The sequence below is a fragment of the Phragmites australis genome, chromosome 24 (genome assembly GCF_958298935.1).
Source record: "Phragmites australis chromosome 24, lpPhrAust1.1, whole genome shotgun sequence".
Lineage (NCBI taxonomy): Eukaryota > Viridiplantae > Streptophyta > Magnoliopsida > Poales > Poaceae > Phragmites > Phragmites australis.
Window position 1 is genome coordinate 8726821 of NC_084944.1, and position 26210 is coordinate 8753030.

Genomic DNA, 26210 nt, shown 5'->3' on the forward strand with positions numbered 1-26210 from the left:
AAATGGGCCAAAAAATAGAAAGGAAAGCTTGTTATTAGCTCTGTCAGAGATCGAGGTATGCACATACGACTACAACTTCAGGTACACCTAGTCTCTGACAACAAATGAGCGCTCTGATCTCCTTTTATCCGCCTGGTGCTTCATTGTTTGGCGCGCACGCTCCAAATGTTGTTGTAGCAATTGTACCTTCAATTGCCTATCTTCCAACCATTTTGTCAGATCAGCAGAAGTACAAGTGACCGAGTCTTTGAGTCCAAAGTGCTAGGGTGGGTGACTGTATAGAGCTTCAAAAGGAGATCGACCAATTGAAGAGTGAGGAATAGTGTTGTACCAGAATTCGGAGTGGAAGCCAGGATACCCATTTGCTCTTACAGGAATGCACAAAGCACTGTAAATAAGCCTCCAAGCACTGATTTACCCTTTTTGTTTGCCTGTCGGATTGAGGATGGTAGGCGAAACTCATGCACAGCTTCGTATCCGACAGGTTGAACAGCTCCCTCCACAAGGTGCTTGTGAAAATTGGGTCTCTGTCAGTTCTTGAGGCATTCCATGCAGCCGATAAATATGCTCCATATATAGTTTAGCCACTTGCAGAGCAGTATATGGATGCATTAGCGCCAAGAAGTGAGCATATTTAGTCAAGTTGTCGACTACCACCAATGCACAGTTATATCTTCCTGATCGAGGCAAGCCCTCCACGAAATCCATGGTCACCACCTGCCAAGCACCCTCAGGAACCGGCAATGGTTGGAGTAGTCCTGGGTATTGCACATTTTCGGATTTGGCTTGAAGGCAAACAGTGCAAGATAAGACAAACCTTGATATCTCTTTTTATCCCTATCCAAATAAAAAGCCGACGAATCCGAGCATAGGTTACCTGGAATCCCGAATGGCCCCCAATAGCACTCGCATGTAAGGCAACCATGATGAAATTTTGCGTCGTCTTGTTGTTTCCCACCCATAACATGCCTCTGTAATGTAACAATCCATCCTTCAATTGAAATCCTTGATGTTCTGAGTTAGTTAGGCTCATCTTTGCCAGAATGCCCTGGGTGACTTCATCACCCTCACAACCTTTGGTGATTTCTTCAAGCCAAACTGGAACCATTGCAGAAATGGTGCTGACTTCACTATTCAGGCTTTCGGGACACCGTGACAATGTGTCAGCAGCTTGATTTTCCTCTCCCCGCTTATAGCATAGCTGGTATTGTAAACCCAACAATTTGGTCATCACTTTCTGTTGCCAAGGTGTACCTAGTCGCTAATCCTCCAAGTGAGTTAAACTGCGCTGATGCATCCTAATAATGACCTCTCCTTGCAAATATTGGCGCCAATGCTCCACTGCCAATAGAATGGCCAAGCCTTCCTTTTAGTAAGTGGACAATTGTTGATTTCGGGGCCCTAGTGCCTTGCTCAGATATGCCAATGTTTATCCTCCTTGCATCAAGACCACCCCAATCCCTCTTTCGGAAGCATCGGTCTCAATCACAAACTATCGAGACAAATCCGGAAGTGCTAACACGGGTGTAGTCGCTAAAGCTTGTTTCAACGTCTGAAACACCGCCTGTTGCTCTGGTCGCCAATTGAATTGCATGTTCTTCTTTAGGAGGATAATGAGTGGGCGAACAATCACTCCAAAGTTCTTCACGAACTTTCGGTACAAGCCTGCTAAACTTAGGAATCCACACAGCTCCTTAACCGTGCCGAGAACCGGCCATCCGACAACAGCCTCAATGTTCTTGTTGTTTGTTTCCACTCCCCATGCACTGATCACATGACCCAAGTATAAGAGTTTTTCCTTGGCAAAGACGCACTTGGATCGCTTGATTTTGTGTTTGTGAGCTACTATAATCTGGAACACTTAGTGCAACAACTCCACATGAGCTTCTTTAGTCTAACTGTACACCAATATGTCGTCAATGCATACTAGAACCCCCGACACAACAAAGGAGACAAAATTAGATTCATTACACTCTAAAACGTCACTGGACCTCCTGTGAGTCCATACACCATCATGCGAAACTCATAATGCCCATTGTGCGTCTTGAAAAAAAATCACCGAGGGGGAGAACGTCCTCCTGAGATTTCATTAAGAGGATGCTGAGCCTTGAACCCGAGTTGGCTCAGTAAAACTGTGTTTAACTGACCGTTAGCACCGTGAGAGGCTTGGCACCCATTGTGCATCTTGAACGCGATCTTAGCTTCATCAGTCAGGTTCATCCGGATTTGATGGTACCCAGCCCTCATGTCCAAGCTTGAAAACAGGCATGCCCCGACCAACTCGTCCAGTAACTCATCAATGATAGGTAGTGGAAACCAATTATTCACTGTTATATCATTCAACCGCCGGTAATCTACACAAAACGCTAAGTTTTGTCCTTCTTTTGCACCAGCAAAATGGGCGAAGCAAATGGGCTTGTACTGAATTGAATGACTCCATGCGTCAACATCTCTCTAATTTGCCTTTCAATTTCATCCTTCTGGGTAGGACTGTATCGGTAAGGCCTTAAGTTCACACCCTGAGCCCCTGGGATGAGAGGAATAAAATGATCACACAATCTTCTTGGCGGCAAAAGATTTGCAAACTCCTCCGGCAGTCTTGCAGTAGCCTTCGGTAGAACTTCAGGCTCCTTGTCCTCCACACTGCAAAGTTGTACAATGTTTGATATAGCTTCTCTGCACATCAAACTAAACAGCTCGGCTGTAGACACCATTCCTCCTGACTGTCTACACCCTTGTTCTCCCCTTAATGTAATTGTCTTTCCTTGATGCACAAACGTCAACACCTTGTCCTTCCAGTGCACCTGCATAGGGCTATGGCGCTCCAACCAATCCATTCTGAGGATTACGTCATAACAACTAAGTGACAGCACCTTGAGTGGGGACAAAAACGAATTCCCTTACACTAACCACTCACATCTTAGCATCTCCCGATCGCATTTCAAAGTTCCTCCATCTGCTACCCTCACTGTCATCTTCAGTGACCTGCTAACACATCATAGATTTCTAGCAAAGTAGCAACTCACAAAATTGTGCGAGCTGCCCAAATCTACTAGCATCAAAACTTCTTTCTTCTGAATTTGGCCCTTCAAGCGCATTGTCTAAGGTCCATGTACCCCACTGACAGCAGCCATCGAGATTGCCATCAGGTCATTGCTGATGGCGTGGTACTTCTCCCCTCTTGGCACCTCTCCTGACAGCCCAATTCCTTCCAGAAAATCCAGTATCTCCTCTACTACATGCAATTGAAATGTGGGGCTGCACCGATGCTCCTTGGACCACCGTTCTTCGCACTTCATACACAAACCTTGTGCCCGCTGATATGCACGAAGGGAGGCTAGCCTGTCTTCATTGGTAGCAGCACGGGCCCCTTTTGTTCCTCGAAGATCTTCAGATGGCGTGGCCGACACCCCTCGAGGTTTTTCGGGTGACGGTGGCAATGGTATGCCAATCCTCACAACGCTTCGCCCTGTGACTGAATCCAGCCATCGTGGCTCTCGGTGTTGATTAACTTCCAACACCTCTTCCAGTAGAGAAGGCAAGGAAATAGCAATATCCAATTCCTATGGACCATGTAAAATTACAAGTGCTCTAACCTCCTCTTTCAGCCCATCTAAGTATTGTGTGATGAAAAATTATGGCCCACGTGAGGGGTGAAGCGCATTCAACTTATGCATCAAATTAGTAAACTTCTGCGTACTCTAACACTCCACTCGGTTGCCTAATAAATTGGCGCAAAACGCTCTGGAATTCACCTCTCCTGAACTTCTCACACCCCTAGCAAACGAATTTCTCCCAACCAACATACGGAACCCCTAGATTGGTTTGTAGCCACAACGCAACACCCCTACCCATCTGCAATGTAGCGATACTGACCCACACTTCCTCTTGAATCCCAAACACCCTAAAATAGGCCTCACATTTGAGTTGCCACACCCACGGATTCTCACCATCGAATGACGAAAAATCCATGCAAGGCGACAATGGACCATGTGAGCTACCCCAACTCCGGCACGATGCCTCCCCCTTGGTGTCCCATGGTCAAACACATGAGAGGGTATGGTACGTACCCTTGTCCGGAGGTGGGATGGGGAAAGAACCTTCCCCAATCGCCAGCCCCTGGTGCCCGAAATCTTTGCGATGGTCATCCGGCTTGGTGGTGTGATCGGTTCGTCCAAGCGATTGGTCGCACTCCAACCTCCACCCGCCCGACGACGGCAATGGGTTCGACAGTTGTTGCGACACGCTGATCATCACCGGTGGGTTGACGAATAACAGAGGAACATCGGAAGGCTTGACCGAGAGGACGGGGTTTCGTGCGATGTGGTCAACCCGCTAACGCAGGTCTCCCAACTCCTCGCGAACTTCTTCCACCGCGGTGTCCATCTTCGGTCTCCAGCCGGTCAGCTCCGCCATGGCCTCCATGATCTTCATGCTGGATTCCTGAAGAACCACCAGCGACGCTTCGATCTTGCTCTGTGATGCCACAAGCTCGCTCAACTGCTTCTCGACATCCATCGCCTTACACTGTTCACGGGTATGGTACTGAGGTCGTCATAGGTACTCTGGTAGCTCCAGGGTCGTCGACTGTGATACCATATCTTGTGAACCTTGAGAGATGGGGAAGGATTTGAGGAATTGGAGGATTGGAGAAGAAGAAGGAAACTAGAAGAAGGAAACCGAAGAACAGAGGTCAGGTTGTATTCAGTTTTCTCATGTCTGATAGCATGCCACCTCCACTCTCCTCACGAGTCCTTAGAGCTGGTCACAGGCAACACAGCGCACACGCACACGGCCCACAACGCCAAGCAGTTACACAACGCACTCTGAGCTCGTTTTCAAGCCAAGGGAGCGGGAGCACGGGCTAGAACATGAGACGACGAGGCTAAAGCATCAGGTATTAGGAGAGGGAACTCACCAGAATGGGAGATCGGCGATGGTGAGTTCCGCAGCCGGCGTCGACAGTGCTCCCAGATTCGCGGCATCCGGCGCCCGTCGAGTCAAAAGGGTGGCTTGGTGGGCTTCGCGCGGAGGGGAGGCACGTTGCTGCGCGGTGCACCGGCAGAGTTGTGCCCATTGGGGCGGGGGTCCTGCACGGCGGCGCGCCCCGGCACAGCTTCATCTTGAGGAGGCGACGGCGCGTGTCTGGGCGAGGACAGTGGGCGAGTTGGATTGGCTTCGGCCATGGGAGCTGGGTGGAGGAGCGCTGCTGCTCTGATCGACTTAGGCAGGGAGGAAGCAGAGATGAAAGGTGGCACTCGGTTTGGGATGAGATGAGCAGCGGTGGATGTGGATTTGCAGCTGCTGCTCCGTGTGAAAGAATAGGGAGAGCTGAGATGTCGTGAGAACAGAGCTGGTGGAAAAGACCTGGAGGAAGAGGCTTTGGGAGAATGGAAGAGGCGCAGCAATCTTTGACCGATTTGGGAGAGAAAGATCTGAGGGAGGTGGGAAAGATCTGAGAGAGAATACGAATGACAAATCCAAACGAATGTATTTGAATTTGAAACTGGATTTATAATGATTCAATATAAATAACTTGAATTTGAATTAAGTTGGGGTAATTCAAATTGAATTTGAGTTAGAATTGACATGACTTTAGAACGAGGATTTGAAATATGAGATTTGAACTTGAACCAGGATTTGAAATGAATTAAATTGAATTTACGAAGTGATTATACTAGAATGAATTAGTTTAAATCTCAAACGGTAATGGCTGTGGAAATATCCTCAATGTTATAACAAAAGATTGCTTTGTTATAATGGTAAGAAAAATATTTTCTTATGGAACTTTGGATTAATTGTCCACAAGATTATTTGAACACTTTCTTAAGTAAAGACATATTCACAAATCTGCAAAGGGTATGTATATGGATCATGCAATTGTGTCACACCCGTTTTTTCAAAAAAATAACTAAGTGCATTCCACATGTATACCAGGATCAGTTTCATCATACATCCGGTGACATTATCAGTGATATACAGTTCTATATCGAACAAAAACAACTTAATTGAAATAAATACCAGAGTTTACAAGACAACAGCGGAAGAACACAGGAGGACTCTTAAGAATCTTTTGGGTACACCACAGACAATCGACTGGGGGCAACGCGACCCGAAACGCTACATCTTCATATAGCCTTCAGCTTCCTTAATCTTGATAAGGTCTTCTCTAACTGAACAATATTTATTATTGTAAATAGCAAGTGTGAGTATATATCGTACTCCGCAAGTGTAGGAAAATATGACATGGGGCTTAAGTCAATAAAGGGTTAGACACCGATTTACTGCACTAAGCAATTTTAATCTATAACTTTCAGAATCAGGCATCCTATTTATTAAGTGTGAAGACACAACTTAAACAAGAAGAACAGCTCATCAGATTTCATCCGACTAACAAGCTCACCAGATATTTTATATATGGCTACCATAACTCACCAGGTAATCCCATTACCTGGCTACCCAACCATCCATACTAGAACCCTGAACCCAACTAATCAAGAAGAAGTTCAAGCCGCTCTTGACCGTGAGCACGACTGATCGATCAGTTTTATACTCTGCAGAGTTTGTCCATCTTTCCCCACGGGTCGCGGTTTCATCACCTGCATTACCAGGTGACAGTCTCCATATTGTCGTGCCGGCCAAGCACTTACACACTTCTGAGGTGTGCACCAGGAGATCACTACAAGGCCTTTACAAAGCTTCCGTCGACCTGCAAGCACCCACTGAGGTTTCACCACTAACAGACGTTACATCGCTGCAGAAGCCCCCTCTTGTGCCATTCAACCGTCCAATAGTGCTCGCATAACCGGAGGGGTGGCTAATTAATTGGCCAAGCCATACCCATATAGGCCCTGTGGATGGTTGCGGTTTAGCTTGGTTACATGCTCCAAGAATCGGTCGGTCGGCCTGGCTGAAGGTGAGCGGAACCTCCGACCACTTGAGGCGTGGGCTCGAGTCTGATGCGGTTGCCCACACTTCCCGGACCACCGACTTGTATTCCCTATTAGAGGAATATGTCACGGCCCCTCCGAAGATGTGATGGACCATGTGGTCGGCCTGTTGGTACCCCAGCACCGACTGGTCAGGGGCAGCCTGGTCTTCATCGTTGTCGCCGTGTTTGTGCTTGCGCTCTCCAAGCTCCTGGTCGATGATGCCTTGTGGGCAGATGTGGTGATATAATGGCCCGTCCTGTAGCATTTAATGCTATGGGATAGCTTCACAGGCGAGCGTGACGACGTTCAGTGGATAGGACTGGGCGTGCAGGACGATCAAGGCAGGTCGGGCATGCCTACCTCTGCCATGATTAGCTAGGAGTAGTTGGCTTTGTCAGGAGTAGGTCTGCTACAGGGTTTGGCATAATCTGTTTATATGTACTCTTTTTCCCTGTTATATAAAGGGGAGGTCCCCACTTGTAAAAAGGATATTATGTAACAACTTTATCCAATCTATAAGAAAATACACATGATGTAGAGCTATTATCCCATGGGAGGCCTGAACGTGGATAAATCCCCGCATTCTTGTGTCCATCTGATCCCACCATGAAGAAACGCTGATCAATGCGCCCGTCATCCGGTACACCCCGAATTCATTATCACGAATCATCCTCCGACAGTTGGCGCACCAGGTAGGTGGGTGTTTTCACGTTTCTTCAGGTGTTGAGGCTATGGTTGGGCTACCTATGTCCGGATCTGTGACAGCCACTAAGTCTCGTTTCAAGGACCCCAGCCATCACGAGGTTTTCATCATGGGGTACGACCTAGATGAGCCAGTGTGCTCCAATCATGGGACACTATGATGGAGTCCAAGGATTTAGATATTGAACATGAAATCTGCATGGCTGACCATGCAACGGGAGGCAGCAGAGACGCTCGTGTGTCAAGAACAAGAGGTGAGCCCTAGGCCATTGGCCAAGAGGGATACAGCCTGGCACCAGGCATGGAGGTGGTTCTATACTGCCCCTGTGACTACAACACCATCTGGAGGAGCACCCGCTTGAGGTGGAGCCCTTGGCGGCGTCATCTTCAAGGCTATCGCGCCACACCACAGACTCGCGCTGTACACGGAAAGCGAGCACTGGGGGCTCCCCCTAGCGATGTTTTGTTGGTTCACGATCAGTGGCTCGACTATGACCCCTGCACAGAACCTGCAGACCGCCCAAGTGCTTCTTAGCCACCCGTCGGTGGCGGTACCAAAGAGTTCACCGGTAGTACCATGGATACGCGATCTCACCCTCCGCGGCAGTAGCTACCCCGTCCATCACAATGAGTGGTTGAGGTCACGATCGACATGTTCGCAGTGGACCCCCTGTTAGTAACAGTGAGTACGTGGAGACCCCCACCATATCAGGACAGTCCACCTGCTGACATGTGTGAATCTCTTCACCACCGTGTTTTTCGCTACATAATCCAGGGGCAGAGGGTCACACGAAAGCAGGAGGACCGCACCTAGCGAGAGCAGAAAAAGGACAAGCGACCCTGTCATTCACCTTCCCCTCGCAGGGAGATGTTGGACTCATTCATCCCATCGCTATGGTAGTGAGACTGTCGACTCTCTCTCTGGACACACAAAGCTACCCATTGGTGAGTGGGTCCCCGTTACGGGACGGGGTGCAACGCTTTCTCTTGTCAACTTTGGGAGGTGCGCTGGCCAGAAAAGTTTCGACCGATCTTAGCCGAAAAGTACGATGGCTCGACCAATTCGAAGAAGTTCATGCAGATCTACTCCACCATAGTGCAAGCCATGGATGGCGGCGAGAAGGTCATATCAAACTATTTCCCAACCACCCTGATCGATTTGCTTCGGTCTTGGCTCATGAACCCCCCTCACGGGTCAGTCCATTCCTAGGAATACTTATGCGACCAGTTCGTCGCTAAGTTCCAGGGAACCTACGCCTAATCAGGGGTTGAGGATGACCTATACCAAGTTAGGCAGCGGCATGGTGAGTTGCTATGAGATTACATTCGGTATTTCACCGAATGCCGGAATACCATTCCAAATATCACAAGCGAGTCTGTGGTCATTGCATTCCGAAGGAGGGTTAGAGACCACAAGCTTGAGGACAAGTGTACATAGGTCGCCGAGGCCTGAGAGCGCCAGATCGGCGCAAGGCGGCAGCTAGCCTCCGACCAGCCCGTCCCTTCCAAAGGGGCTGACCGGAAGGAGAAAAAGAAGAATAAGTGCAAGGACGGGCCATCCGATGTCATGACAGTCGAGCAGGCCGACCAACCGTGCCAACACTTCGAGGAGAAGGACGGGAAGAAGGGCAGAGGCTACTGCCTGATCCATAGTACTGACGCACACTACCTGACTGAATGCAAGGTCATGCGACGCATCATTGACAAAGAGCTTAGGGGCCGTAAACCTGGGCATGACGATGATGGTGAAGATGAGGCCAATCCCAACAAGTCGGCTATGGGTTTTCAGTAAGTCAAGCACATAATCCACCATATCTTTGGGGGTGCCATGACGTATTCCTCAAATAGGGAGTGCAAGTCGATGGTCCATGAGGTATGCACAACTATGTCAGGCCCGATTCCACGACTGAAGTGGATGGAGGTACCCGTCACCTTCATCCAGGCGGACCACCCCACATGCGTCAAGCACCCTGGACGTTACCCCATCGTGGTCGAGCCCATAGTGCACAATATCCGAATGAGGCGTGTGCTAGTTGAGTGAGAGAGTTCCATCAACCTCCGCTTCACCGACGTGCTAGATGACCTACAGATCCTGAGGAGTGCATTAAAACCATCTCCTCCCTTCTTCGGGATCACCCCCAGCTCTTCGGCCAAGCTGTTGTGGCGGATCAAGCTGCCCGTCACTTTCGGTTTGCCAAACAAATTCAGGATTGAGAGGCTCCTGTTCAACGTACCAAACTTCGGGACCATGTACAATGCGATCCTAGGGAGACCAACGATGGCCCAGTTCATGGTCGTCATCCATTATACATACCAGACAATCGAGATCCCTAGTCCCAAGGGAGCCATCACCATTTTGGGCATACCTCGTGGCCCTGCAATATGACAAGAGGAGACTCAACATGGTCGAGTTGACTCCTGGCTCGCAACCCAAGAACATCAAGCCAAGCGGTTGTCCAGAGAAGGTCCCCGTCGTCACCAATCTCGATGATCGGCTCAAGGCAGTATGCATAGATGATGCTAACTCGTCTAGAATGGTCTAGATCGAGGTCGGCCTGGATCCAAAGTAGGAACTCACTCTCATCACTTTCCTCTGGCAAACACAAACATCTTTTCTTGGAGTCCATCCGATATGTCTGGGGTACCTAGGGAGGTGATCGAGCACAAGTTGTCAGTGCGACCAGAAGCGTGACATGTAAAGCAAAAGGCACGTCGGTTCGCACCTGACCGAAAGAAAGCACTTTGTGAGGAGATCGATAAGCTCTTGGAAGCATGCTTCATCCGAGAGGTGCGGTACCCAGAATGGTTAGCTAACCCCGTCATGGTCTGAAAACCCAATGGTAAGTGGAGGATATGCGTCGACTTCACCGATCTCAACAAAAGTGTGCCCAAAGGATCTCTTCCCTTTACCTCAGATCGACCAGCTTGTTGACTCGACTACCAGTAGTGACTTGCTATGCTTCTTAGACACCCGTTAATGGTACCATTAGATTAGCATGTATGAGGTAGATGAGGAGAAAATCACTTCTGTAACGCCCTTCGGGGTCTTTTGCTATATAAAGATGCCTTATAGCTTAAAAGGTGTTGGTTTTACTTTCCAATGATGCATTCAGCTCATCCATCGATCATAGCTCAGTAGAAATATCGAGGCCTATGTTGATGATATGATCGTAAAAAGTAGAACCAAGGATGCCCTAATCGTGGACCTCCAAGAGATGTTCGATAACCTCCAAAAGTACCGTATGAAGCTGAACTCTGAGAAGTGCATATTCGGAGTCCCATCAGGAAAGTTGCTCGATTTCCTCATATCCAGTCGAGGATAGAAGAAAACCCTAAAAAGATCAAAGCCATTGACCAAATGAGGTCCCTGACCAGGTTGAAGAAAGTCCAGAAGCTAATGGGATGCATAGCAGCGCTGAGTAGGTTCATCTTGAGGATGGGAGAGAAGGGGCTGTTGCTTATCAAGCTACTGAAGAAAAATGACCGTTTCCTGTGGATGCAAGAAGAGGATGCAGCTTTTCGAGATATCAAATGGTACCTCTCTTCCCCTCCTATACTAACCACTCCTCGACTAGACGAGGAGCTCTTGCTTTATGTTGCAGCTACCCCACAGGTCGTAAGCATAGTCCTGGTCATCGAGCATGAAGGTCTTCAACGACCAGTCTACTACGTCAGTGAAGTCTTACATGACACGAAGGCTTGGTACACGCAAGCACAGAAGCTAGTGTATGCCACACAAATGATCTGTCATAAGTTGAGGCATTATTTTCAGGCCCACAAAATCAAGGTAGTCTTCTCGCTCCTGATTAGGGAGATCCTCCACAGCAGGGAGAACAACAAAGTGGGCAGTGGAGCTCAAGGAGTTTGATATTTAGTTTGTCCTCTGGACAGCTATCAAGTCCTAGGGCTGGTTGATTTTGTGGCCGAGTGGTGGTCCTTAGAGCCCGAGCAGAAACAATAGACAAAGGCAGAAGAGCATTGAACCATGCATTTCGATGAGTCGTTCATGCTGAAGGGAGCGGGGGCTGGAGTGGTCTTGACCTCACCGACTAGGGGCACCCTCAGGTACGTAGTTTAATTATATTTTCCTACCACTAACAATATTAGAGAATACGAGAGCCTCTTGTTCGGAATGAGAGTAGCATCCGCACTTGGTATAAAATGCCTGCTAGCGAAAGGACACTCGTTACTGGTCGTAAACAAAGTGCAAAAGGAGTTTCAATGCTCAGACTGGACAATAGTTGTGTACCTTGCTGAAGTGAGAAAGCTGGAGCGACATTTTATCGGTTTTGATGTTAAGTATGTCCTGCACAGGGACAACTTCCTCACCGATGAGCTAGCCCATCTAGCTTCTTCTCGTGCACCTGTCCTAGTCAGAGTCTTTGAAAAAAGACTCACACGACCATCCACTGCGGTCTTAGGCCAAGACTCACACGCACACCTGTTACACGAGCACCGAGATAACACCTTTGGAGTCAATGTCTCCTTTGGTATAGTCCTCAGGGGGCAATAATGTGGTTGCCCATCTTGATTTGGGTACGACCTAGATGGATTAGATCTTGACATACTTTTAGAATCGAACGATCCCTGACGATGATGCATCAGCAGAAAAGGTCACACGATAAGCTCGCAGATAGTCCCTAGTATAGGGACACCTCTACCACAGTGGGAGCAATAGCAATGCATCACTCATGAAGAAGGGAGCACCCTGCTCTCTGGTATCCACAGAGGCATATGTGGTAGATTAATGTTGGATTTGTGTTCCTTTTATGGTCATAAATTATTTTATGCTCCTAGATTATTTTGCCTGTTCGCGCATATTGTGAGTACCAAGTCACTTTGAGGGGAAAACAAAATTGCTACTTGTGCAATATCAGGGATGTGGGCAGTTAAAGGAAAACGACCAAGAGGTTGCAAGTCCCAATTCGGGTCAAGCGCTAGTCGCCACTTAAGGGCTTATCGTGCTAAAAGCTATCCTAGGCAATGCAAACCTAATTAGCGAGTGGTACAGAAAACCTTGGTCCCCTCTAGGAGTACAAAGTAGTCAGAGCCTACTCACCACATGAGCCCAGGGAAAATCTATTTATGAGCAAGTCCTTAGGTTACAAAATGACCACCCGGGTAACACCCGGGGGCTGGTTCTAACATTCTGTTTAGTGTCCCTAGGATCCGAAGATGCTTTTCAATAGTTTGAACCGGACGGTCTAAAGAAGAGAGCAAGCTACGAATAGAAATGAGTCAGCAAGATCGTGAAGCTCCATCGTGGTCTTTTGGGTATCGACGAAGCCTTCGAATACTATCAGAGCAAGGTCGAGGTCAGGGAAATACTCGCTGATGCAAGCAATAGCAAGGCAGGCGCTGTTGACTCCAACCTCAAAAAGGTGGTCGCTAACGGCCTCATGAAGCCTTTGCTTGAGTTCGCTTGCCTCCTCAGAGGCCACCAAGAGCCAATCGATATAATCATTCATGGTGCTCTCGGGAGTTCTATGAACTTGAACGCCAGTAGACAGAAGCAGCGAGTTGAAGGGAGAAAACATCTGACTAAGGCAATTGTAGAAATACACCCACTGCTGGTTGTTTTCCCTCGTCATCTGCTCTAGGTCCCTTTACGTCGCCAGCAACTCCTCCCAGTAAGCTGATTGAAGAAACAAGTCACAAAACACGCATGAGTCAGCTGGTCGAGTCTTACTTAGCTAGCCTAAAACTACACATGGCTTAGTCTATGGCAAGGCTGATGCACCTCAAAGATCACTCTGTAGGGTCTCTTGCTCAACCGTGAACACAAGTTCACACTCGGCCACCGCTTCCTGACTGAGCTGGTCAATGGAGTCGTCGATAGAGGTTGTCGAGGGCGTGGAGAGAACAGGAGGGCCAGTCAACGCAAGAACTCTATGACCATAGTAGCGACACATGCCCATTAAAGAAATAAAAAACTTCATTCAAATATGATACAAGCCTAAGTTACAGGGCGGTATTTACTCTTCGATGATTACCACCTAGAAGAGAGACCCTACATACTCCACCGGCCCTTGGCACTTCGCCTGCAGCCTCGCCTTGGCTTCAGGACCAACGGTCACAACCCCCTCCCAAACAACCTCGAGGTTGAAGTTAGGGTTGTGGCAGTGGTAGCACTGGACAATGTACTCCGCTAAGGCTTTCGCCGCCTTCTCCATGTCTCCCATGATCCACACCGCCAGAATGCCTGGGATCTAGGTGAAATTCTCTGTCAAGACGCTGACGGCATAGGCCCAGCCTACGCAGTTTCTTCCTTTGGCCTAGTGTCTTCCAAACTGATACTCCTCAGGGCCCCCCCGCATTGCCAGGAAGGCGTCCCTTAGAAAACTGCGGGTCTCCTGCTCAGCCTCCAACTGCTTGACGCTTCAGGCGATGAGCGCGTCCTTCTCCTACTGAAGAGCATGCCTCGCTTCCTTCTCATCGAACACCATCCTCTCCAACTTGGCACAACTGCGGTTTGCCACCTCTTTCTCGGTGATTAGTGTGCTGATGGAGGCAGAGAGGCTGGCGACCAGGGAGAGTGGATCAGAAGCAGGAGCATGCATTTTGGGAAATGTTACGGATGGCTCTGTATCTACGGAGGCCACGACAAGTGATCCCGATGTCGGGGTTGTGGTTGTCCCGATGGCTGCAGCATCCTGCTGGGGCGGTAGAGGAGGAGTGGTGTCCGGAGTTGTTGTAGGGGTCGAGGATCTGCAATGACAAGCGAATAGCGGATTTAAGGAAAGAACCCGAAATGTCTGTGCCTAACCAGAGAGCTTACCGCATGGCCGGAATGGTGAGCACAACTCTCATCCTTGCAAAGCCACTAAGAATAGACGAAGAGGAGGTCGTGGCTACCAGAGAGACGCCGGTGGTTGGTGTCTCATGGGTGTGTTTGGAAATTTTGGGGGAGGCCGGATCCGTCGCCAATCTCTTCCCCCTTACCCAGAGGCTTGACGAGCAGTATCTTGGGTGCCTCCAGCTACTTCGGTGTGAGACTGGTCGCTCCTCTACTAGCCAACACTACTCGCAGAACCTCCACCCATGGTCGATGGTCGACTCCGAGTAGCATGATCATCCTCGACTGCTTTGGTGTGAGGTTGGTTGCTCCTTTGCTGGCGAGCACTGCTCGCAGAACCTCCACCCGTGATTGATGGTCGACTCTGAGTAGCCTAATCATCCCTGGCTGGTTTGGTGCAGTGCTGGTCATCCCTCTACTGGATGCACTGCTCACAGGATCTTCCACCCGTGGTCGACGATCAACTTTGAGTAGCTTGGTCATCGCCGCGACCAGATGGGTCAGTACTATGTGAGATAGAGATTGTTTGGGCGCCCAGATGGAGATCTCAGACGACCTCCATGACCTCATTGATTACTAGGCGCTGGACATAGACCTTAGGAAGACCCTGCTTCAGTGCAAACCATGAAATCCTACACCAAGAAATGGCTTGGGGGTGGGACTTTTGGAAATGCCAAATTTACCCTCCTAAGCCATTCTCTTTTCGACAAAGGAAGATCACACAGCGGGGGGGGGGGGCACTAGTCGGATGATCGTCTTTCCTTGGGGCAGCCAACATTAGGTTTCAAACCCACAAGTCGACAACCTCATCAGTAAGATATGGATAAAAGGGGGAGAAGTGAGAGGTCGCACACCTAACAAGAAACACCAGGGAAATAGCTGTGGCATTACCTGAGGAACTCTCCCGACTGACGTCGTGTGGCCCGGCGTACTGGAATGTCGGATGTGCTCGCCTCTGCAAGGGGCACAACCGGCGCTTGATGAAGTCACAGATGACGTCCGACCTGTTAGCCTGGCTTCTTGAAGCTGGCCGATCCGTTTGGCGAGGGTTAGCAGCTCTTGAATTGTCGTGGAGGTGCTCCCCCAGTTGTCGATGACCTGCGCCAACGTGCTCGGCACGTGGTGGTTGTCCAAGGAGTTGTCTGCCACAAGGTAGAACCACTTCTCCCTCCAGTCCGATCGCGTCGACTTGAGGCCCACCTTGATGTAGGAGTCCATGGGGCCATCGTGGAGACAAACCCACAGCTTTTGGTGGTCGGCCTGGTCATCGATTGACATGTTAGAAGAACCAGAAGAGGTCTAGGCACGGTACGAACCCGATGATGTTCTTACATAGATAAGCAAATATGCTCAGCATGAGAATAGAATTGGGGTTGAGATGGAGGTGACAGATGTCGTAGAAGGAGATGATGATGGTGAAGAATTCAAAGAAGGGCAGCACGTGGCTGGCTAAGAAGAAAGAGACAAACATCATAATCTCTCCCTGGTGGAGAGCGAGCACATTCTCCTCGGAGCGGTACCCAAAGGACAGGAGGTGAGTGAGCAGGTTAGTATCGTGCATTTGCTTCAGCCTTTCCTCGCATCACTTGGATTTGGGGAAGGCAGGCTCACTGCTGGTGCGTGCCATTGGACTATGGAGGAAGATGCTTTTGTGGCAAGAATAGAGGTGGAGACGAAGGGCTTTGGGCGTAGAAGCCTGGAGGCTAAAGGAGATGATGGAAAGATTTGTGAGGGACCTCGGCGCTCCAATTTAAAGGGCCGCCACAGGGTTCGATCCTTTCAAATTTGAGAGGCTGCGCTTGGGAATTGAAATTCCCTCGGGTATGGTGCTGTTTCATTTCTCCCTCATACTCTCTCTCTCTCTCTCTCTCTCTCTCTCTCTCTCTCTCTCTCTCTCTCTCTTCAGACGTTTAACCTCCCTCAGGATGCAGTTTCCTAAGTCGACCACAAAAGTGGGTCGTGTCGGCGACCACTCCTAAGGCGAACATGCTCTCACCTGGGTCCAAGTGGCGCGACCAGACCCAACCCTAACCACCAGATGCACAGCAACCACGGACCACTACGACAACCACTCAGCCCCTTACATCCGCGACGGAGCTTGGGGGCTACTGTCAGTATAATATGTAAGGGGGTGCCCCACCAGACGGGCACCCCACTACCAAATGTCAGCCGATGGTAAATATTTTCAAGACCACGGTCTGACATCGTGACCAGCCCCCTTGTCAAAGGACAAGACCCTGTGACCAACCTATATTGATCGTATGGGAGGTACTCACCTAACCAATCAAATCACATTTAATATCGTTCACTCAAGTGGTTTTCCTTCTCCATGCACTCTCTTTCGGAAAGCCAGATCGTGAGCAGGCGTGGTGATGCAGTGACCCGTCCCATAACATTTAATGCTATGAGATGGCTTCGTAGGCGAGTGTGACAACATTCATCGGATGTGACGGGGTGTGCAGGATGACCAGGGCAGATCAGACATGCTTACCCCCATCATGATGAGTTAGGAGTAGTTGGTTTCATCAGGAGTATGTTTACTACAAAGTTTGGCACGATCTGTTTGTATGTACTCCTTTTCTCCTGTTATATAAAGGGGAGGACCCAACTTGTAAAAATAATATTTTGTAACAAGTTCATATAATTTATAACAAAATACATATGACGGGCTATTATTCTATAGGAGTCCTGAACCTGAATAAATTCTTATGTTCTTGTGTTCATCTGATCCCACCATGAAGAAACGCCGATTAACGTGCTCGTCATCCAATACACCTCAGATTTATTGTTAGGATCATCCGGACTACATTGCAATTGCTGTTAAGGCTGGATTGACAAAGCAAAATTTTGATGCCACTGTTGGTGTTCACCCAGGCCGCCGAAGAATTTGTCACAATGAGGAATCCAACTAGGAAGGTCCGGAGTGATACTACTGCTGAGGTATTCCACCTTAGATCTATAGTTACATTGATATACTCTGTAGAAAATGCCAAAGCACAGGCTCTCCAGAACTGTTTGTTTCTTCTAGTTCTAGTATGTTCTTCTGTGTTTATTTCTTACCGTTTCATTTTACAACTCCAGGTAAGGACTAAAGATGAGACCGTAAGTCAGAAGTAGATAATGCTTGTTTTGCATAATAAGGTGAGCATTTCGAACACGAAAATTCTTCTTTGAAATTTGAACTTAGAGTACTGTGGAGCTATGTCTCAACTGTCAATGAATTTCTTTTGAAGGAGAGGAAAAATGGATTTGCTGTTGATTATAATGTTCGTCCGCATTAACATCCTTCCTAGATTTGTTAAAACTTTAAGCTTTCCAGAGATATCCTTTGCATTAAGATTTTAAAAACTTGAGATCTGAAATTTTGTCTTGCCGCTACCTTTGATCTTTAGGATTTTTCCATTGAAGTTTTTGCGGTTCATAAGCATTGCCAGAAAGTTCGATAGCATGATATTAATGTATGTCGGCCAGCTCTTTCATGTTTCAATTGCAAAGTAGGAGTAACATAGAACAACTTCCTTCATATGTTTCCACAACTGGCAAAGGAATTAACGTGCTTGATTTCGCCACCATTGATCTTATTCTGATGTAGTGTTTGCGCTGCAGGCATTCTCAGAGGAGGCACACCCAAACTCGATCAATATCTAATTACAGAAACAACTGGCAAATACTAACTGGTACCATCCGCGATATCCACGAGGGCACATAACTGGTATCTCATACTGCATTGTTTTTGCAGCCTGTTGTTCAAACAAATGCTAGAGATCTTGATATAACAGCTTGGATGGAAATGAAGTTTTTTTTTTTTGGGTTTCTTTTGGGGCGCTTATCAGTTGTACTGAGTAGTGGTTTATGTGTACGTAACGTAACGCGTGGCTCTTGCATTCATCGGCTACATTTCGCTGGCACGCATGCAATGTTACTAGACAATTTGTTTTTTTAATATGACACATTAAATTTGAGTTGGATTCTAATACCCATATTAGATTTTAAATTATATTTCACATGTCTAATTTTTCTACTAAATTTGACTTAAATTCTGACACTCATATCCATATCCCGTAACACTACAGGCATGTTGAAGCGACTATCTGGATGGTGGTTGTAATTATTTCTCCTGCAAGGTCAATGAGCGAATTAGGCTTCTGTCTGATGATGCTTTTGTCATCTGGAGAAGAGGCAATTTGTAATACGTATGCTTCAACATTTGCCTGTTTCTTGGGCTGGTTCCTGGTGTAAGGCATCGGCAGAGGTGCTTCTATATCTTTTGGTCCTTTCTATCTGTTTGCAGGTGAACTCCACGGGTCGTGCGAGAGGGGAATTTTGGCTTTTGTTCCTCGGGGTGTTCGTCCCGTCCCTGTGGACAACATGTGGGTACGAACCGGTCAATGCAATTTCAGGTTTACAATCTTTGCGCTCAGTGCATCGCCTTTGTTTTTGTAAGGGCAACGATCCTGAATGGTTTAGAGTTGTATTATGATCTAGGAGTTCAGATTATAATCCCTTACAACTAAAGGAAAAATGCAAATGCTGCAAGAAGCTGAAAATTACCAACACATCTACGGAATTATCTGTTCGCCGGATCCACTCGTGAAAGCAACACGCATTTGCTGTCCGATGTAGCTTGGGTTTAGATCAGAGGTGTCAGGTTTAAACTAGTGTTTGGTTCGTCGTACGATGTTAAATTGGACGGGAGGATGAAGAAGATGATGCATGGAATGGTGAAGTAAGCACCTGAATGATACGATATTGTATGCAGTGGTGAATCCACATTAAGCCAACGTGGTGCATAGGCACCGGGCAAGAAAAATGTTTTAGCACTCAGTAATTTATTCTGATCACCTACGACAACTAGAATTGGTCAATGCAATGGAAGGCAGAATAGGAGTCCGTCGTTTTCCTCAACATGCTCAAACAACACTAAACTAAACTGAACCCCACCTCAAGAACACCCCGGAAGCGGACACGGATCATATGTATTGATAACGATTATATTTAGAGTCATTGTTTAAATAATAATATAAGTCTACTATTATAGTTTTATGTATTAATTAATCACTAGCTACTATACCAACAATATTCGATTCTACTACAAAGCGGATTTGTACCATAGCACGGATTGTACATAGCATTTGACACTGTAACAATACTGTAGCAGTTAATTTAATCCATCCACTTGGAAATCAACCGTGAGTGTCCCTACTACACTCACTTACCTCTATATCTCAGTAAAAAAAATTTATAAGACCCAATTTTAAAGAAGATCTACCCTCTCAATATGATATATATCCTTTCATCTTTTTTATATGTACAACCATTGAAAAAAACAATATATATTGAGTCTCACAGTAACCTTTCTCAACCGGATCTTATAAAATTTCTTTGGCTGCATCCCATCCCCCGGAAGCCGCTAAATTCCATTCCAAACGCTCCGAGACGTCGAAACCCCTCTCTCTCTCTCTCTCTCTCTCTCGGCCGCCGGCGGCCGACCCAAGGTTCGCCGTCACTCCCCTTCCTCCATTAGGCCCCCCCCGTCTATGGTCCTCCTCCCTCTGGCTGCGGCTCTCACCCTCCGTCTCTCACTCGCTCCCTGTTTCTCGCAGGGCGCAGCGCGACGCCGGGGGGCTCTACTCCGGTCCTCCCCAAGCTTGCACCCCGTGGGGCCAGGTGAGGGTTCCCCTACTGATGCTTCCCCTTCTCCTCCCACCGCTCTATGTTGGTGCGCGTGAGGGGGGCTCGCCTCCTGCGTTCCCACCATGGCGGTTTGGGTTTGGACTCTACGCGGATGTGTTTGTGTGTTGCGTCGGTGCTGGCGTTCCGATGCGTTGGCCGTGGGTGGGCGCCGCAGTCTGCGGCGGTGGAGGAGCTACGGCGGCCGCGAACCGGGCAGCCTCCCAAATGGACATTTTGGGTGAAATCCCTAGCGTTCAGTTCTTTGGTTTGCGAGGGTCGGGTGCTACTAGTTGTGGCTGCCTGTGCTCTTGGTAGAGTGTTATAATCACTGCAGCGCGTGCTGATGTCATAACAATAAGGGGTGGAATCGATGGAACCGCGAGTTCTTGTACTGATATCGCTACCTGTGTGGGCAGTGTGCATCTCTGTAAGCTTGCGGCGAGATTTTGGTTCCGCGAATGGCTGATTCTGTGTCCGTCGAGTGGTTATTGCTGTGCGGATAATATGAGATTTCAAGGAGGGAATTGTCATGGATGGTGGTTCGATTTCGATATTGTGTTGTATGTGTTTTTTAGAAGGTTCTTGATAAAATGTAAGCGCGTGTTTAGCTTCCAGGTGTGCCGTGTGTTCTGTTATGTGGGATTCTGCTACGGTGTCATTCAGATTTCATATATGCTCTGGGCTTTTCTTAGTGTGACTTTTGTTACCTGTAGTGTCAATCTTATTAACGATTTTGCCTTCTCATCCCCCCTCTTAAAAATATGTGGTTTTACTGGCTTGCTATTTTTTTTTCTTGGGCATTGTTCATATGCTAAGCATTTGTAGCATCTATTCGTTTTTAAGGAAGTCCAAACATATCTTCTGTGTTCAACATCTCTTTCCTTTTGTTTTGCAGTTTAACCATGACTGCTCAGAAGAAGAGGGGTTCTGTGGAAAATGGGAATGGTGGTACCGGATCAGGCCTCGCTGCCTTCATTGCGAACAATGAGGATTTGGGTCCCATTGTCCGGCACTCTTTCGAGTCTGGGAAGCCTGAAACTCTCTTGCACAGCCTTAGGAACATCACGAAGAATAAGGAGGTTGAGATTGAAGAGATCTGTAGAATTCATTATGAGGAATTTATCCTTGCGGTCGACGAGCTACGTGGCGTGCTGGTTGACGCTGATGAGCTTAAGGGTACATTGTCTGGTGAGAACCTGCTCTTGCAAGAGGTTGCTAGCACTTTGCTGTTGAAGCTCGACGAACTCCTTGAATTGTATTCGGTAAATAGGAATGTTGGGGAGGCCCTAGCTACATTGAAGATCTGTCTGCAAGTTACCAGTCTCTGCAAGATATGCAACAGGGACATTGCAGAAGCCAAGTTTCATTCTGCATTGAAAACTTTGGAGTTGATTGAGAAGGACTACCTGCAAAATATTCCTCTGAAGCTTCTGAAAAATGTTATTCAGAAACAAATTCCTATGATAAAGCTGTACATCGAGAAGAAAGTTTGTAGTGAGTTTAATGAGTGGCTTGTGTATATCAGAAGGATTGCAAAGGAGGTTGGGCAGGCTGCGATTGGCCTGGCTTCTCTGGCTCGTCAGAAAGATGAGGGAATGCGTGCCCGACAGAGGGAAGCAGAAGAATGTAGCCGCGTCGGATTCGATGAGCATGCTTACACCTTGGATATGGAGCACATGGATGAGGAACCAATGTTAGAATTTGATCTCACACCAGTGTACAGAGCGCACCATATTCACATATGTCTTGGTCTTGGGGAAAAATTTCGAGAATATTACTATAACAATAGGCTCATGCAACTCAATTTGGACCTGCAAATTTCTACATCACAACCCTTTGTTGAGTCTTATCAACCTTTCCTTTCTCAGGTAGCTGGCTTTTTTATTGTTGAGGACCGTGTCCTTCGAACTGCAGATGGGCTTCTATCTGAGAGCCAGGTTGAGACAATGTGGGAAACAGCTATTTCTAAGGTCATGTCGATCTTAGAGGAACAGTTCTCTCGCATGGATGCTACCAACCACCTCCTTCTCGTAAAAGATTATGTCAGTCTTTTGGGTACATCCATGAAGAAATATGGATACCAAGCCACATCATTGGTTGAAATTCTTGACAAAACTAGGGACAAGTATCTTGAGCTGCTTCTTTCTGATTGCCGGAAGCAGATAAATGACATCTTTTCTAAAGACTCATATGAGCGGATGGTTATAAAGAAGGAAAATGAGTACAACATGAATGTCGCAGCATTTCAACTAGAACCCATTAACGTGGTACCAGATTTTCCGTATGTTGCTCCGTTTTCCTCTTCTGTTCCCAGTGCTTGCCGTATTGTGCATTCTTTTATCGAGGATTCTGTCAGCTACTTGTCATATGGTGGTAGTATGAACTTGTATGATGTGGTGAAAAGTTACTTAGACAAGTTGTTAATTGATGTACTAAATGATGGTTTTCTAAACCTGATACATGGTGGCTCCCTGGAATTTCCACAGATGGTGCAGATTGCAGGAAATATTGCCATTCTCGAGCAGTCCTGTGATATGTTCCTCTTGCATGCTGCAAAACGTTGTGGTGTTCCTAGGCGACTTCTTGAGAAGCCCCATTCTGGTTTGACTGCTAGAGCTGTGCTCAAAGCCTCCCAGAATGCAGCATACAATGGATCAATAACTTTGGTCAATTCCAAGATTGATGAGTTTATGTTGCAGTTGACTAGCATCAATTGGACTGTGGAGGAAGCTCCAGAACACGCAAATGACTACATGAACGAAGTCATAATCTATCTTCATGCAGTAGCATCTTCTGGGCAGCAAATTTTACCAAGAGATGCCCTATACAAGGTCGTATCTGGTGCACTAAGCCACATCTCAGACTCTATAATAACAGTATTTCTTAGTGACAGGGTGAAAAGGTTCAATGCAAATGCTGTTGCTGGTATTGACATTGACCTAAAAATGTTGGAGGGGTTTGCAGATGACACATACCGCAGCACTGGGTTGTCAAACCTGAGAAAGGAAACGAGTTTCAAAGATTGTCTAATTGAAGTAAGGCAGCTAATCAATCTTCTGCTCAGCAACCAGCCTGAAAGCTTCATGAATCCTGTAATCAGGGAGAAGAATTATGGATCTTTGGACCACAAGAAGGTGGCAATTATTTGCGACAAGTTCAAAGATGCCCCAGACAGCTTGTTTGGGAGCCTTTCAAGCCGAAACATGGTGCAGAATGCCCGAAAGAAGTCCTTGGATGTGCTGAAGAGAAGGTTAAAGGATTTTTGCTGAGATTGTCTATGCTGCATCTCAGAATAAGCTAGTAATCCCTCTAGAAGAACACTGTTCTAGTGTTGGTCTAAAGCCGTTTCAATTTCCTTTCCCCCCTCATTTAATGTAGTTGTAATGATCTCTATAGGTCAAAACTTGACTATTATGATGGCAGTACTCTTGTTGTGATATTGCCTCCGGTAACACTAGTACCCATGAATGAGGATGAATATATGCCCAGAGCAGAATGCATGACTGCCCCCCCCCCCCCGGGGGTATTAGAGTCAGGTCTGAGTGTGAGGAAAATTTCTGTTGCATTCGCTCAAGTTCTCTTGTTTAGGAAGGAATTGTATTCTTATTCGGTATGTATTATCTTACAGAAACTGATAAAATCGTTTCTCTCCGTGTACTGTATATCACACATTGCAAATTATCAGGCATCTACCACTGGAACAAACGAAGCTACATCGCATGAACTAATGAACAAGGCAACCTGATGCTTCAAAACTGTCATCACATATCATGGAACAACCTGTAAGTTTTGACATCGAGCGCAATGGATCTGATGGCACCGATGCATGCAAGAGCACCAATGATTGAGAACAAGATGGCGACAGCAGAGCTGAGCACCTTCACAGCACACTGCAATCCTGGGTTATCAGGCAACTTCCTAGTCTTCAGAAGTGCTAATGCAGGCAGCACAAAGTCCAGAGGGGTGAAGCCAACTGCTCCACAAATTGATACAAAGTCCCCAAAGAATGGCATTGCCGCGGAGATGAGGGTGATCACTGCCATGTATGTAGAAGTATAAATCAGCCTCCACAGCCAGGATTTGCAGCCCTTGTTCTTCACCTGAACCCGCCCTTCAAAGTAAGCGAATGTTGGCCTGCAGTATATCTTGGTGAAAAAGTACAGTTACTTGAGGATGGTTACTTGATGGTTATTGCAGATGGAAAATGACAGATGTTTACCTGGAAGCAACCTGTGATCTGAATGACCGCAAATAGGTTTGCCATTACAATTGCCCATCTTGGAGCAGTCAGGGAGGACAGGATGTAGGGCTGGACTTCAGAACCAAATGCCCAGTAGCCACTGAATGCCAGGGTCCAGTAGGACATGACGATGATCGTGTACGCTGCTGAGACGCCTTTGTACATGTTTGCCCTCACCGGTTCTCTCACCGTGCTCTGGATTCAGTCAAGGTTTGTGAGAATGACAGGATATTACGAGCATGAAACTCAATTGAATATCAAATGTGCACCTGAATTTCTGGCAGCATCGCATCGCCAAATGAGAACGCTATTGTGCCCAATGCGTTGAAAGCTCTGAAGATCTTAGTTGCAGTGCTTCCATGTAGACTGTAATCGACTTCCTTTCTATCGATCCGATATCCTGCAGTAGAAACAGCTGTTCATTCTTCCATTTTCAGCAATTTTAGCACTTCTTGCAGACTGAAAATGTGCTGAAATTACCATTATAGATTGTGACACCAATGGTTGTCCCTGCAAATCCAATGGTGCTAGCAGTGCAGGTGGCATTGACCCACCGGAGCGAATGGATGTCAGGGAGCTGAGAGAGGAGCAACTCGAATGCACCGAAAAGAAGGATGAACTGCTGCAGTGTCATTGCGCCCTTGTCAGAGGTGTAGTAGTTCCTGTACACAGCCTTGAGGCTGCTGCCGGCCGCAATCTGGATTGCAATGTTGTTGCCGACTGATGCCACCTGCTGGAATAATGACACATACCAGTAGCCCCAGGGACCTTCAATAAAGCACAGATTTTTGTCATCGCTTAATGGTAACTTTTCAGTTGCAGCACTGAAAAGAGTTGCTTTTAACTGAAAAGGAGTTCACTAATGAGACATTAAAACTACAGTAATCACTAAGAACATTTCTGTGAGAAATTAGTAGCATCATTGCTCTTTCAGTAACTCGTTCTGCATCTCAGAAGTTTCAGCTGTTGAAATATTGTCAGGTATAAAACAACAGTTTGATGAAGCGAAAATGTTACTGACCAAAGATGCTCTTTGCAAGTTGCCGGTAGCTGGTGTGCTTCTCTCCATTCCACTGCCACAGGGAGGCCACAACCAAGCTTGAACACCATGTAACCAATGTCCCAGTAACCAAGCTGCAAACACCTGTGGTTAAAGCAATTGATTACTGAATCAGTTGGAAGCAAAGGTTGCATATATGGCAAGAAAGCTGCTCTTACACTTATCAGAGTACACACACAACCTAAACAGTGGAGCAGCAGAAACTTAACCCCTGCATGGAGAGACTGATGCTACTCACCAAGAGGCCAGCCAAGGGAGGCAACAGCAAAGGGCAAGGGAGCATACGCCGCCGGCGTGGCGATCGTCGTCGCCACGTGGAACGCCGCGTGCCTCCACGTGCCTCTCCCTCCCTCGACGCCGACGGTCACTGCCTCCTGATCCTCCGGTGCGCCACCTCTTGCCGGCGACGGCATGTGTGAAGTTGCTACTTGCTCTTCCCCTGCCTTCAATCAGTGATGCACCAGAGACAGAGATGCACGACATCTCACGCAGGCAGAGATCTCGCTTTCTTGGAAAGGAAAGCGCATGGAAAGTGGTGCACCAATTGTCTTAAGTTGACTATTTTCCCCTCGGCAGAGCCAGAGGAGTGGAAATGGAGATGGAGTGCAGCTTGTGATGTAAAGTTATGAGCACGTGGTATTTTTTATGTTAAGTAATATTGTGGCTATTAATGAAGCGAAATAAACGAGAAGCTCCCTGACACGTACTGTCTAGCGACGCCAGTTATCACCTAGCCAAACATGGTTTGATTCGCAGGACTACCTTCATGTTGACGACGACAACACCAACAAAATCTTTGTTCCAAAC

At 47.4% G+C, this 26210-nt stretch overlaps 2 protein-coding genes and 1 long non-coding RNA gene across 3 annotated transcripts in view; 1 reads left to right on the top strand and 2 right to left on the bottom strand.

The window, feature by feature from the left end:
- LOC133907469 (uncharacterized) overlaps window positions 1-5427 on the bottom strand; it is a 31535-nt gene extending 26108 nt beyond the window's left edge. Inside the window, exon 1 of the long non-coding RNA XR_009907966.1 lies at window positions 4919-5427. This is a non-coding gene — a long non-coding RNA (uncharacterized LOC133907469). The remainder of the gene's footprint in view (window positions 1-4918) is intronic.
- A 14396-nt stretch (window positions 5428-19823) lies between these two features.
- Window positions 19824-23716, top strand: LOC133907333 (exocyst complex component SEC15A-like). The gene is made up of 3 exons (XM_062349351.1): window positions 19824-19925; window positions 20034-20097; window positions 20999-23716. Exon 3 carries the CDS (start codon window positions 21006-21008, stop codon window positions 23370-23372), a length of 2367 nt encoding a protein of 788 aa, XP_062205335.1. The 5' UTR covers window positions 19824-19925; window positions 20034-20097; window positions 20999-21005; the 3' UTR covers window positions 23373-23716.
- A 132-nt stretch (window positions 23717-23848) lies between these two features.
- On the bottom strand, window positions 23849-25887 carry LOC133907334 (GABA transporter 1-like). Its single transcript, XM_062349353.1, has 6 exons — window positions 25642-25887; window positions 25365-25487; window positions 24824-25111; window positions 24613-24743; window positions 24323-24538; window positions 23849-24248 (listed from the first exon to the last, which is right to left on the bottom strand). The coding sequence occupies exons 1-6, from the start codon at window positions 25814-25816 to the stop codon at window positions 23865-23867; spliced, it is 1317 nt and encodes a 438-aa protein (XP_062205337.1). The 5' UTR covers window positions 25817-25887; the 3' UTR covers window positions 23849-23864.
- Window positions 25888-26210: the final 323 nt, after the last annotated feature.

What these genes read in the sequence shown, in the direction of transcription:
- LOC133907333 (XM_062349351.1), top strand. Translation starts at nt 21,006, where the DNA reads ATGACTGCTCAGAAGAAGAGGGGTTCTGTGGAAAATGGGAATGGTGGT.
- LOC133907334 (XM_062349353.1), bottom strand. Translation starts at nt 25,816, where the DNA reads ATGCCGTCGCCGGCAAGAGGTGGCGCACCGGAGGATCAGGAGGCAGTG. An exon ending in CTCCCTTGGCTGGCCTCTTG is followed by an intron (nt 25,488 to 25,641) that starts GTGAGTAGCATC and finishes CTTTAACCACAG; the next exon opens with GTGTTTGCAGCTTGGTTACT. An exon ending in AGATCACAGGTTGCTTCCAG is followed by an intron (nt 24,249 to 24,322) that starts GTAAACATCTGT and finishes TTTTTCACCAAG; the next exon opens with ATATACTGCAGGCCAACATT.